This window comes from Chiloscyllium plagiosum, unplaced genomic scaffold (assembly GCF_037043375.1).
Source record: "Chiloscyllium plagiosum isolate Xiang-an unplaced genomic scaffold, Cpla_swu_hap1 HiC_scaffold_14, whole genome shotgun sequence".
Classification (NCBI taxonomy): domain Eukaryota; kingdom Metazoa; phylum Chordata; class Chondrichthyes; order Orectolobiformes; family Hemiscylliidae; genus Chiloscyllium; species Chiloscyllium plagiosum.
Window position 1 is genome coordinate 71,910,453 of NW_028270152.1, and position 14,793 is coordinate 71,925,245.

At 38.9% G+C, this 14,793-nt stretch overlaps 1 protein-coding gene across 2 annotated transcripts in view; it reads left to right on the forward strand.

Moving 5' to 3' along the window:
- Window positions 1–14,793, forward strand: part of dnah1 (dynein, axonemal, heavy chain 1) — a 422,195-nt gene that overhangs the window by 358,420 nt on the left and 48,982 nt on the right. For both annotated transcript variants that reach the window (XM_043708503.2, XM_087994517.1), the window contains 3 exons: window positions 1,237–1,407; window positions 4,514–4,693; window positions 7,647–7,823. In XM_043708503.2, coding sequence (XP_043564438.2) covers window positions 1,237–1,407; window positions 4,514–4,693; window positions 7,647–7,823 — 528 coding nt within the window. The remainder of the gene's footprint in view (window positions 1–1,236; window positions 1,408–4,513; window positions 4,694–7,646; window positions 7,824–14,793) is intronic.

A 14,793-nucleotide genomic window follows, 5' to 3' on the forward strand; every position in this document is an offset into this window, starting at 1 on the left:
GAATGACGGAGCGGCCTCCTTCTGCTCCTATATTCTACGTTTCTGTGTTAACTGATGTGAAAGTTCATGGGTGCTATGCCTGCCAGCTACCGTCCACCTCTTACCCCTGTAATAATTTGACCAGGAAGACCACCTGCCTGTGGGCTAATTGAAATCCTTATTTAATTAAAGGTCACTTACAAACCTCATTTTGCCCCCATTGGGATTTAACTAATGGAAGGGCAAGGCATTTGTGCCACCATGGTAATGTCCCCATTTCTCGGTCAGCAGATCTGATTTCAAGTCCCCTCTCCCCTGAGGTAATACATGTCATGACATGCCTGACCAAGTTGATTAAGTTATTTTAATCAGTGGCAGGAGGGCCCATGACAAGCAACCAACCTGAAAGCTTATATGGATCGTTGGTGGCAAGAAGGTGAGGCCTGCTTAAGAGGCCATCTAGGTTCATTAGAGTACCTCCATGATCCTTCTCTGCCAGCATCCCCCAAATCAGTGTGTCTCATTTGTCTGGATCCTGGTACCTGGATTAATGGTGGAGTATTACACCACCATAGAGTATTGGCAGAAGAGGTCCTGTTCTAAGATAGCAAGAAGGTTTATTGAATGATAGCAATAAATACAAAAACATTTTGTCAGTCAAAATTAATATGACCTTAGGGATCTATGGATGCATCTGTTCTCTCCAAAAGCTAGAGGAGAACTCCTGGTCTCTACCTATATATGACATCAGTAAAATGAGTGGAGCCAATGTAACATGAACTTTAACCCCTTATACAATATGATCCACCATATTCCTTCTACACTGCCCTGTCTACCCCAGCTGTCCTTTGCTTGCCAGGTCTTCTAGCCTAACCACAGCAATACCCACTGCTCAAGTTACTTTAACTCTTACTCCATGGATCTTCAGGGTCAAGGACTGGGTGCAGTAACTGTTCTAGCAGTAACTACCTCTCCTGGTAGCACTGTGAGGACTGGAGAAGTGCTGGCTATTTGATCAAGCAGCACCTCCAGATGGGGAAGAAAGTCTCATCATAAACCAGTTAACAGCCTGTCAACTGCTATTAAGTAACTGCTTAAAAAAACTATTAGAGAAAAGGTAGGCTCACTCCCAACATTTTGTCCTAGGAGGCATTCAGTCTTGAATTTTGCAATACCAAGTGTGGCTATGTGTGTGCTTGACTGATTTTATGTATGAAAATTCAGGATTAATCACGTGTTCTTTGTTTTAATATCCAGGTTCATCGAGACTTCAGGATTTGGCTGACTAGTTTACCAAGCAATAAATTTCCAGTGTCAATCCTGCAAAATGGCTCTAAGATGACAATTGAACCACCAAGGGGAATAAAAGCAAATTTACTGAAAACCTACACGAACCTCACTAATGATTTCTTGAACTCTTGTTCGAAGGTAAATTTATAATTAATATTTTATTACGAGTATATGGTTCTAATTATGTGGAATACTCGCAATACTGAATAATTAATATTCAACTCTTCTCTTCTTCCTGTCAAAATACATAACTTCAAATTCTTTCCATATTTTATCCCATCTGCCAAGCTTTTGCGAATTCAGTTAGCCAGTCTATATCCCTGTGAAGATTCTTTGTGTAATGCTCAGCACTTGCCTTCCCACCTATTTTTGTGTCATTTGCAATTTTAGCTATACTACATTCACTTTACTCATTCAAGCCAACAACATTTATAATAAATAGTTGTGACCTCCACACACACCCTCCCCCACACCAAATAGTCCCTTGAAACTGTTTCAAGTTGCCATCCTAAAAATGACCCTTATCCCAACTGTCTGATTTCTTTTAGGTAATCAATCCTCTATCCATCTTATTATATTACCTCCACCAGCCTGGGCTCTTAAAGGAGACAAATGTGTGATACCTTACCAAATGCCTTATGAGAATCCCAGTATATTGCACTCTTTTATCTATCCTGCTTGTTGCTTCTCAAAGAATCTCAATAAACTTGTCAGGCATGATTTTCCATCCATGAAGCCATACTGACTCTGCCTGATTATATTATGTATTTCTAAATGCTCTTGTGTTACTTTTTTTTATCATAGATTTTAACATTTTCCCAATAACAGATGATAAACTAATCGGTCTTTGTTATCTTTTATTTTGTCTTCTTTCTTCTTTAAGCAAAGGTATTTCAGCGATTGTTTTCCAATCTTCTCCAGAATCTAAGGATTTCTGGAAGTTTATTCTTCTGGTTCTGTAGCTATTTCTTTTAATCTCTTAGGCTGTGACCCATCAGGTTCCATTTACTGTGATTGTTCTCAAAACAAATACACGTTGGAATATCACAATGAATGTATCAAATATCTTGAAAGATACCTCTTCTAAGACATTAAGATGTTGGTTATCAGGTCCAAGAGTTTTGTTGGTTTTACTTCATAACGTTCTCTAGTACATTACGCTACTGATATGAATTAGCATACACTCCTCACACTCAATATCCCCTTGGTTCACCATTATTTTGATACTAATTATGTGCTTTCTATTGTGAAATCAGTTACAGGTCTTTTTTTTAAACTGTCTCTGCCATTTCTAAATTCCCACTGCAATTTCATACTCCTTACTCTGCAAGAGCCCAAAAAATACTTTTGCCTCCTCCCTACCACTTTATATACTTGTAGGGCTCAGTAACTGTTGTAAAAAGCCATCTATTTCATGAATATCTTTTAGGGAAGGAAATCTGTCATCAATATCCAGTCTGGCCAGCAGTGACTCTAGGCCCACAACAATGCAGTTGACTCTAGTTGTCCCTCTACCCTCCTGACAGTTCATTATATTTCCAAGCTTATGTCATCTTTACATTCTGAAATTGTGCCCTGTACACCTGAGTCTAAATCATTAATATATATTAAGAAAGCTATTGCTGGGGGGAACACCTGGCATATAGCTAACTTTCTATCCATGAGGGCAATTATGTCCCTTTTTATTCCACAAACTTTAACATTATTGGCAATCCAGTTATGTGGCAATTTCATAAAAAGCCTGTTGGAAATTCATTTACACATCATCATCAAAAACTCATGAAAATTCATTAACACAATTTACATTTATAAATTCATGCTAGTCCTCCCTGTTAATTTTGTTTGGATTACTGTCTCTGAAAACGTTCCTACCACAAAGGTTAAACTGACTGGCCTGCAATTACTGGGTTTATCCTTAAATCCTTTTTGACTGAGATTGATTCCCTCCAGTCCCAATACTTAATGGATCACAACATAAAATTAAAATACTTTTCCCAGTTACCATGATAACAAATGTAATAACTTTCTCTAGATCATGTTTTAAACTATAAGACCTATTAACCAGGTTTCTTAGTAAACACGGTTATTGGTTTATTATCAAAATAAAGAGTCAATAAATATACAATATTTGGTTAACATATAAAGCCAATAACATAGAAATAAAATTAGTTATCTCTCTAAACATCCATAATGCACACATCCAAAAACACACTCTGAAGAAAAATAATTACCCTGCAGAAATGGCTTCCTGGAAAAAATGCATTTTGGCCAATCAGTTATTCTTGAAGGCAAAAGATAACCATAGGATGTCCCAAAGTGTGTTGCTCTGAAGTTTTGACAGCTGTAGTCAAGTCACAAATTACACACCGTTGTCCCTGAAATCTTGCAGACAGAGCTTGTTCAGGAAGGACAATCTTGATCCTCAATCACTCTTCCAAAAAGAGCGATAAATTTTATCCCTGAACTCAACCAGAGGCCTTTATTTTCAGAGAGAGATCAACTGGGCAGTTTGTTCTTAACAAGCTTTCCTCCAACTCATTGGGTTCTTAACAGGCCTTTTTTGAACTGAACGAGATAAAACGAGACCAGTCACTGTTATAAAACAGCCCCAGTTCTTTGATTTATAGGAAACTTTATTTTTAAAAGATCTCCAATGTCTGCAGTAAACTTTCAAATACCTCTTAAAGAAAAAATTCCAGTTATTTCCACAAAACTTGAAATAAATCTATTTTTCACAACCCTTCAAAATATAATCCCTCCAAGCAACATTAAAATGTAAAGCATTTTGATAACCAAGATATCACATTTTATCCAGTTCTCTGGTACCACCCCTGTATCTATAAGAACTGTCTCCACAATTTCCACATTTACTTATTAGTATTAGTCATCGAAACTCTCGCACCTTTCAAGGTGGTTCATTTGCAGTTTTCCTACCAATCTTTGTCATGTTTACCTGGTGCATATCCGTTCTCATCCCACTGATATTGCCTTCCCCCCTCCAATTATGTATAGTTTTCCATCGCACCAAGTAAACATCAATTAATTCTGTACCTCCCCTCCATACTGTTTGACTCCCATTAAGTATGGTAACTACAAAACATAGTGACAAGCAGATAATCTTTGCCCACAGCTCCTCTAATGATTGATAGAATTTTGAAATAAGAAACTGCAGGTTATGTCCTTATGAAACATCAACTCAATTTGTCATTACAGTAAAACTTTACAATTTTTCCTTTAATTTTAGGTTTCAGATTTTAAGGCTCTCCTGTTTTCCTTATGTTTATTCCATGGAATAACCTTAGAACGTAGGAAGTTTGGGCCTCTTGGTTTCAATATTCCCTATGAATTCACAGATGGAGACTTACGAATCTGCATCAGCCAACTAAAAATGTTCCTGGAAGAGTATACTGAGCTGCCCTTTAAGGTGTGTGCGAACATTTATAATTGGAACTGCAAAGTACAGAGTTATATTTTTTCTGGTTGCAGGAAGTCAAAGTGGGTAAGATAGAAGAATTGAAGATCTTTATCCACGGGAGGGGGTCTCTCGATTCCGCGATCGGTCAAATAAACACTAGCAGTTCGGTCTGGTTGAGCAAGATTTCACACTTTATTAATGGCTGGGCTAAGGTTGTCCAGCAACACAGGGGTATCTGTGTCCCCTGGATAAACTGCACAAAATAGCTTAAAACAAAGATAATTTTATATGGTTCTTAAGAAATAGTACAGCCTTAGTTACAGAGCAAATCCAATAAATGTAATAAAATCACATTATGAACAGTCAGTTAACCCAATGATATTTCCTGGGAACCAACTTTGTTTTGCACATTTTATCTCTCTGCAACTAGGAAGGCCATCTACAAGGTTAGTAATGTCTGATCTAGCTTAGTTAATTCCATGCTGTGAAGGAAGCATTGTCTGCTAATCTTTGATTCAGTTAGTTCAGGAATGCAGCTTTTAGCAGGGTAAAAAGCTATTTTAAACACAGTGTCAATTTGTAGCCTAGAAGCCACCTTATTATGTTACTTGATGTTACTTGCAATAAGAAGCCATTTTGTTGTTAGTAAGGTCATGTATTAAATGATTGCTCCTGACAATGTCCTAAATCCAGATTTTAGATCCTCAGAATCAGCACCATAGCTTAGAATTGTTCTACTCAGTGTAACAAAGAACTATCAAAGAATTGCTTTTATTCATTCACATGATATAAGTATCATTAGCTGAGCCAGTATATTTTGTCTATCCTTAATTGCCCTTGAGCTGCCTTCTTGAAAAGCTGCAGCCCAGGTTCTGTAGGTAGACTCACAATATCATTGGGGGTGTGTGTGGTGGGTTCAAGATTTTGACGCAGCAACACTGAAGGAATGGTGAAATATTTCCAAGTCAAGATGGTGAGTCTTTTGGAGGATGACTTGCAGGTAGTAGTGCTCCCAAGTATCTGCTGTCTTTATCCTTCTAAAGAGAAGTGGTCAAGGGTTTGAAAATAATGTTTAAGAAGCCTTAGTGAATTTCTGCAGCACATTGCATACTCTGCTGCTACTGACCATCTATGGCAAAAGGAGTGGATTTTTATGTCAACCAAGTGGGCTGTCTTGACTTGGATGTTTCAAGCTTCTTGAGTGTTACTGGAGCTGCACTCATCCAGGCAATGAGGAGTATTCCATCATACTTGTACCTTGTAGTTGATAGACAGGCAAGGGAGTTAGGAGATGAATTACTCACTGCAGGATTCATAGCCTCTGACCCACTCTTATAACCACAGTATTCATATGGACAGTCCAGTCTTGTCAGTAGTAACCCCCAGAATGTTGGTTGTGATGGTAACGTCACTAAATATCAAAGATCGATAGTTAGATTTTCTCTTATTGGAGATGGTTATTGCCTGGCATTTGTCTGGCAAGAATCATACTTAGCACTTGTCAGCCCATCAAATGCAAAAGGGACTCAGACAGCAAGTCTGGGAGTCAACTTTGTGATGGTCATCAGCTGGAAAAGCCAATTGCCATTGCTGTTCTGATTTCTTGATGTTCACCTTCACAAGTTTGTACATTATGATAAATTGGTAAGAACAAGATGCTTACCCAGATACTGTGAATCTGATAATAAGCTGCTATGCCTGAAGTACTTTGAGTTTTTATCAGCATACAGTAGTATTGTGAAAATATGAATTGCATTGTTTGGGCTCTTGGAAGAAGTCCATTTCCTGATAGATTTGAGAGTTCCAGAGCATGAATGGAGTGCATCACAGCTCTACATGTTCCATTCAAGTTGTTTTTATTTTAGTAGTTTCCTTGCAGTCAGGCTCAGGAGACAGACTCACTGAGTTTTACAGCACAAAAAGAGTCCTTTCAACCCAATATGTCGTAAGTGGTCATCAAACATCCATCTTTTTCCATCCTACTGTCTAGCTCTTGGACTGTAGCCTTGTATGCTTTTCAGTGCTCATCTAAATAGTTTTTAAATATCTTGTGTTCCCACCTTTTTTATCCTTTTAGGCCGTGAGTTCCAGATTCCTACAACCATCTGGGTGAAAAAGAATTTCCTCAACTCCCCTCTAAACCTCCTGCTCTTTACTTAACTGTGATCCCTTTACTAATAGAGAAAGTTCCTCCTTATCTATCCCATCTGTGTCCCACGGAGCAGGTGCTGAAGAGCTCAGAAGGTGCTAACAAGCCACTGAGTCTGTGTTGCAGAGAGTAGTAGCCAAAGAAGGTGTCTTCATACAGCTAAAATGCTGCAGTTGACTTTAAGGTGCTGGGTTACATTAAAGTTCCAAAAGCCATTTGATAGCTGACAGTTGGTGTGAAGGAAGCCCATAAACAGTAATTGCTTGGTACAGTCGACAAAGACTGAGTGTAGCCTCAAGTAGCCAGAGGAGCAGAGTTGCAGGAAAAAAAAATTCAACTTTCTAGATGTGAGCAGTCATTGAAACAACCAGTGATGGAGTGGCAGGAGTAAATTTCAAGGCTAAATCTTCAAACTGAAGAATCAGAATCCTTGTAAAGGACAAAGTTTTAATGAAATTTGAAGAAATGCGGTATCACTGATGTCTGGGTGGGTTGTTGAGAAATCCATGGGATCTGTCTTAACTATATCTACTATTTCATGTGCTCTGGGGGGCCCTTCACCATAGTTTGTTCTCCATATTTACCTCGTACATATATCTTTGTCAGTTGTTTTCCTTTTCTAACATTTTATACTCAAGTTCATTTTGTTTGTTCAAAACTGTTGTAGCAGGTGACTTTATTATCTTGGTAAGTGCCTGGATCTCAAATTTCATCTACTGGAAAGAGAAAAAAGGTACTAGTTCTTAAACAAATCATAACCTAATTTGGTGGATTGTACCAACAGTCTAATAGCCTGCTGCATTGACCTCATAGGTACTGAAGTATACAGCTGGGGAAATTAATTACGGAGGTCGTGTGACGGATGACTGGGACAGGCGGTGCATAATGAACATTTTGGCAGACTTTTATAATTCAGACGTTCTAGAACAAGGTTTTATCTACTCTGAATCTGGAATCTACAGGCAGATTGATACTGAGATTGAACTTGAGGCAAGTGCAGACTTTTTTAAAGATACTGTTTTTATTTGATCTTTTCATTGTTTACAATGAATGTATCTAAGCAAGTTTTTAACATTAACATATTTACGATCATTGTTCTGAACTGATAGTAAATTAAAGATATTACTTCTTCTCTTCTGAAGAAATGAATGAAAAATCAAAAAGTCATCCCTAAGAAACAAGTTGCCTAAATTTGTGGCATTCTCTGTTGAGTGTGTGTTCATGTTCCATTTCAGGATACAAAGTTCCATTTCAAGATATTACAAACATACTAACAATGAGCAGAAGTAGGCCATTCAGCCAAACAAGCCATCTCTTTTATTCAATAAGATCAATACTGACCTTCTACATTCCCATTTACTCCAGAAAGTCTTGATTTCGTTGCCAAACAAGAATCTATCTACTTCTGTCTTAAAAGGAATCAATGACCCCACTTTCACCACCTTCTGAATCAGAGAGGGTACCAAAGTCTCACAACCCTCTGAAAGAAAACAGTTCTTCTTGTCTCAATCCTACAAGGATGACATCTAATTTTAAAACAGTGATCCCTAGTTTTGAACTGACCCATAAGAGGAAGCATCCTATCCACGCCCACACTGTCAAGTTCTTTCAGGATCTTACAGACATTAATTAGGTCAACTTCACTCTTCTAAACTCCAGTGAAAACAACCCAATACTGTCTATCTTTCCTCATAGGTAACACATATGTTCTAGGAATCAATCCAGTAAACTTCCTCTAAATTATCTTCAATACATTTATATCCTTCCTTAAATAAGGAAACCCAAACTGTGCACAGTATTCGAGATGGGGTTTCGCCAATGCCCAGAAGAACTGAAATATAACATAGAAACTAGCAGCAAGAGTAGGCTATTCAGCTATTTGAGCCCACTCCACCATTCAATATGATCATGGTTGATCCTCTAGCTCAGTCTAACATCTTTAGTTTTATGTTAAATTCCTCTTATAATAGAGGATTGCATTCCATTAGCCTTCTTGAATACATGCCTACTGTACCTTTATTCTAATGTTTTGCAATTCCAGGACCAGAATACATAATCTCAATGTACCTTAGAATTCCAAAGTCATTTTCCATTTAAGTAATACTCTGCTTTTTCATTCTTTCTGCCAAAGTAAACAACATCTTATTGCTCACATTATACTCCATCCACCAGATTTTTGCCCACTCATTCAATCCGTCTATATCTATCAGCTAACTCCTTATGTCTTCTTCACAACAGGCTTTCCTATCTTTGTGTCATTTGCAAATTTAGCTACCATGCCTTTGTTTCCTTCTTCGAAATCATTGATGCAAACTATAAAAATTTGAGGCCTAGCACAGACCTCGAGGGACTCAATGTGTTGCATCCTGCTCTTCAGAGACACTTTTAAGCATATTTGGTTTTTCTTCCAGCCATGCAATCTACCCCTACACCTTGAGCTTATAATTTCTGCATAGTCTTTAATGTGGCACCTTATCACATGACGCTTGGAAATCCAACTATAGTACACCTATAGTATACCTCCACACCAGTGGAGGTCGCCACTGATGATGTTACCTAGCCAGGTAATGAAAAGTCTGGATATCAAACCTACAGCTCAGTGAGCAAACCTACACCCTAAACCTCAACCTGAGCTACAAACCTTCACAAACCTTGCAAAAAGTACACCTACTTTATCCATAATACGTGTTACTCCTTTAAAGAAGTCTCATGAATTATTTAAAATTGAATTTCTTTCCACAAAATGAAGCTGATTGTTCCCGATTGCCTTTGAACTTTTCTAAATGCTCAGCTATAACCTCTTTAATGATCAATTGTAATACTTCCCATGACAGACATCAAGTTAACTGGTCTAAAGCTTCTTGTTTTCTCCCTCCCTCCCTCCTTTCTGAATACCTTTCTGAAGGTATTAGTTTTGCTACTCTTGAATCTGACAAAACCTTCCCGAATCTCGGGAGTTTTGAAAATTAACACTAATACTAACATTATCAGTTCCTTCAAGTTTCTAGGATAACGTTTATCTCGACCCAGAAGCAAATTAGTTCACAGTTCCAAAGGTTTGCTTAATACTGGTTGACATTTGAAAGTGCCACTCTGACATAGGAGTCATATATACTTACCATATTTCAACCTTTCTTCAATATGAAGAAGAATTCTATTCAATTCAAAATGTTAACTCTTTCTTTCACAATTGATGCTTTCAAACTTGCTGAGGATTTCCAGTATTTAGTGTTTTCATTTTAAAAGTTTCAGCATCTGCAGTATTTTGCTTTTATTGTAGGTGCCTTTCATCTTCTTGGGCTGGTTCTGCCATTCAGTTAATCATAACTGATCTATAACTCTGTTCCATCATCAACCTTGGATAAGTAAGCTCCTGATAGCTATTCTAAACAAAATAAACTTTCATCTTTTTGATGACAGCTGTATATGCTTGTTCAAATACATATTGCAGGTCATATATTACTATTTGAAGAACAGGAATTACTCCACTTTTTTGTACAACCAAAAGATGGCAAATCATTTCATTACTTGTTAATTTGTGCACCGTTGAGACCAATAATATCTAGAAAGATATGAATGTTTTGGTGGTTAACTGGGAGATCACTCAGATTTCAAATTTTAAGACCTTTAATGTACTAAACTAAAAGCTACATGGTCTAAACACTCTTAAGTAAGCAATTTATAATCTAAGCTACCGTGGAAAACATTTCCGAACTAGGTTTTACAGTAAGAGAAATTTCCTTCACTGTTATACTTTTCGCTATCTCTTAAATGGACACTTCATTCTCCATGGATCAGTCCAAAGTAGTTCTAAGTTCCTGTGGAATTACTTGCTTTTCTCTTCCATTCCCAGCTCAGCAACTCTTATTCCCAGAACTGACTTTGATAATGAGAGATGAATTAAGATCTTTCCTGTAGTCAAGTGGTGACTGACAAGACCACAATATTCTCTGTTTAAGGTGCAGAACTAGCTGCTTCCATATTTCTCTTTACTGTCTTTCAGATTTTTGCAGTCTGATCTGTTATAGGTTCATGGATTTGTTATAAAATTCCTGTCCGCTGACAGTGTAATGGCTTCATATGTCCTCTTCCTTACTCAAAGCCAACTTAAGTGGCTCGAGTAGAAATGCTAATTAGCTGCCTTCTAGAACCCCAACTTCTTTCTGTCTTGGAATTATACAGTTTACAATATAACCATATACAAAACCTGATATTCCTAGCATTCCCTGGACTTGGAGACTAACAATCTATCCACCATCAGCACTTTTTTCATAGTAAAGCAACCTGGCCACCACTTTAACCTTTAACGAGGAAATCAACCAGGTTTGTTGTCAACAAAGTTCACAGAAAATCACATGACCCATTTATTCACCATTTTACCAGAAATTAAAATCACGTTCCCATAAACAAATTAATATTAAAAACTTTTTAATATGTACCATTGTTACAAAATGGCTCCAGTTTTTCCCTATGTTAAAACTCATAATCATATTTTTGAGACTCTTAAAATGGGACTGTAAGTCTTTCTTCAAAATGCCACTGTTTTTAAGCTGATCATAACATTTTTATCCACGTGGCAGTGTTTTAACATTCCCAATTAATAATTATTTCCATTGGCAACAGATTAGTTGAACAATTAAGTTTGAGCCTGTCAGAGTCCAGTTTGATTGGAAAATAAGGCTAAAAGTTATATTAATGAATTAGTTGTTATTTTCTTATCTCTTGCATATAAATTTGAGACAGAAAATATTTAAGATGACTTAAGACTTATAAGCTGTTAACGTTCAGCATTTAATACTTTTATTCGCTTCTGTAAATTATGAGTGCTTGCCCAGATGCTATCTGATATTACGTTTAATGGAGCTTTTTTTCTGAAGATAAGGAAAATTGTTACAAGTTGGCTTTGTTTGAACATTTTTGTCAGAGCCAGGAAATTCAAAGTAAAACTGCATCTTTACCATTTTAAAAAATCACGGACGTTTAAAGAATTTGTATATCCAACAGACACTGAGTAGGGGGAATGTTTGTAGGGTCAACGAAGAATCTGACAAAGAGATAAATTTTCAGGAAATTTTTGAACCAAGAGCAGGAAGTGATGAAATGAAAGTCTAAGAGTGTAAGACCTAATTCGCCAAAGGCCTTTCCAAAATATATTATGTATGGTTATTTCGGTATAATAACAGTAGATTCCAAATGGCTAGAAAGCAAACCACAAAAAGGCACAACATTTTCCCAGACCCTGCTAGAAAATAAATCTCACAATCCCCTTCAGAAATTTATGAATCCATTACTGCCACAAAATCTGTTTCTGTATACAGTATTACAGTTTTCTTGGCAAGAAAAATAATGGAATTTTGGATATAATTAACTTTTGACAAATTAATGCCCTGCTGCATTAGAGAAGGATGTGGAACACTTATGAGAAATGACTGTAGAAAAAAATAAATGTTTCTGATAAAAATAGCAAAGTTTAAAGTGGATATGGCACTGAATTCTGATGGTTTTCACCACATGGCTGAGGAAATAACAGCACCCCCGCCACAATTTTTCAACATTATTACAAAGGCAGACTGTATTGTAAACCTGAGGGTTGCCAATGTCTGATCTCTGCTTAAGAAAGGAGAGCAGGATAAACTAGATTACTTCAGTAGTTATTCTACTGGAGAATTTCACATTAAAAGTACATTGAATGCAACCAATGTGTATATTATTTTAAAATGTCCTACAGATTTTCCTTAATGGAGTCCTTAGACTGCATCGAGCTGTAAGCTCATAGACCTGATATACCTCAAATCAGCTGGTGGCAAACCTTCAGCATCAAAGGGGCATGGGAGAATAAAGTACAATTATCATTGAATTGTTGGGGAGGCAGTTGTGTCACTGAATTGTTGGGGAGGCAGTTGTGTCACTGTAATGTCACCAGTCAGTGGAATAATAATCCAGAACCCGAAGCTAATGTTCTAGGAATATCGGTTCAAATGTCACCAAGGCAGATGGTAAAATTTGAATTCAATAAAAAAATCTGGAATTTAAAACTAGCTGAATGGCAACCATGTAACAATTGTCAAAAAAACCCATCTGGTTCACTAATGTCCTTTTAGAAGGAAATCTGCCATTCTTATTCAACCTCGACACCACTGAAACCAGATGCCAACTCACAGACACCTCCTCCTTCTGCCCCCTCGACCACGACCTCACCTCCCATCACCAAACCATCATCTCCCAAACCACAACCTCATCACTTCAGGGGATCTCCCATCCACAGTCTCCAACCTCATAGTGCCGGAAACCCACACCACCCCATTCTACGTCTTACCCAAAATTCACAAACCTGATTGCCCTGGTCAACCTATCATCTCCGCCTGCTTCTGCCCCACCAAACTTAACTCCTCTTATATCTTGACACCTTCCTGTACCTCTTGGTCCAGGAACTCCCACATACATTCGGGACTCCACCTCTTCCATAACTTTCGTTTCTCCAGCCCCAAATGCCTCATCTTCACCATGGACATCCAGTCCCTGTACACATGCATCTGCCATGGCAAAGGCATCCAAGCTCTCCATTTCTTCCTCTCCCGCCGACCCAACCAGTACCCCTCCACCGACACACTCATTTTATTGGCTGAACTTGTCGTCACCCTCAACAACTTCTCCTTTGAATCCTCCCTTCCTTCAGACCAAAGGGGTAGCCATAGGCACCTGCAGAGGCCCCACTACATCTGCCTCTTCATCAGATACATGGAACAGTCCATCTTCCGCACGTACACTGGCACCATCCCAATCTTTTCTTCCAATACATTGACGACTTTATCCGCACTACCTCATGCTCCCACGAAGAGGTTGAACAAGTTCATCAACTTCATGAACACTTTCCACCCTAACATCAAGTTCACCTGGACCATCTTGGACACCACTCTCCTCTTCCTGGACCTCTCCATCTCCATTTCCAGCAACTGAGATGGACGTGGACATCTATTTCCCTGGACTACAGTTCCACAGCTCCCTGGACTACAGCTCCTCCCACCCCTCCGCCCCCCCCCAATAGAAACATTAGCTCTTACTCCCAATTCATCAGCCTCCACTGCTTCTGTTCCCAGGAGGAGGAATTCCACTCCAGGACATCCCAGAGGGCCTCCTATTTCAAGAACTGCCATTTCCCTTCCCATATGATCAACACTGCCCTCCAGCACATCTCCTCCACTTCCTGCACCTCCATCCTTCAACCCCACCCCTCCAACTGCAACAAGGATATCACCACCCAGGTGTTCACCTCCAACCCTAGTAATCTCTGGATACAGCCCATTATCCTCCATCATTTCTGCAGCTACAATCAGACCCCACCACCAGAGATATATTTCCTTTCCCACCCCATTGGCATTTTGCAGAGACCATTTCCTCCACCAGACCCTTGTTAGATCCACACCCCCTCCACCAATCCCCCTCTCCACCAATCCACCCTCCACCCCCGCCGCAAGAGGTGTAAAACCTGCGCCCACACCTCCCCCCTCTCCTCCATCCAAGGCCCCAAAAGATCCTTCTACATTCAGCAAAGACTTTCCTTCACATCCAAACACCTCATTACTGTGTCTGTTGCTTCTGATGCGGTCTCATCTACATTAGGGAGACAGGACGCCAACTCATGAAACGTTTCAGGGAACATCTCTGGGACACATGCACTAAACAATCCCACCACCCTGTGGCTGACCACTTCAACTATCACCTCCCACTCCACCAAGGACATGCAAGTCCTGGGCCTCCTCCACCTCTAAATCCAAGCTACCCGACACTTGGAGGAAGAACGCCTTATCTTCCACCCTGGGATCCTCCAAAACACGGCATCAATGTCAATTTCACCAAGTTCCTCATCTCCTCTCCCCCACCTCATCCCAGATCCAACTTTCATACTCAGCACCATCCTTTTGAACTGTTCTACCTGTCCATTTTCCTTTCCACCTATCTG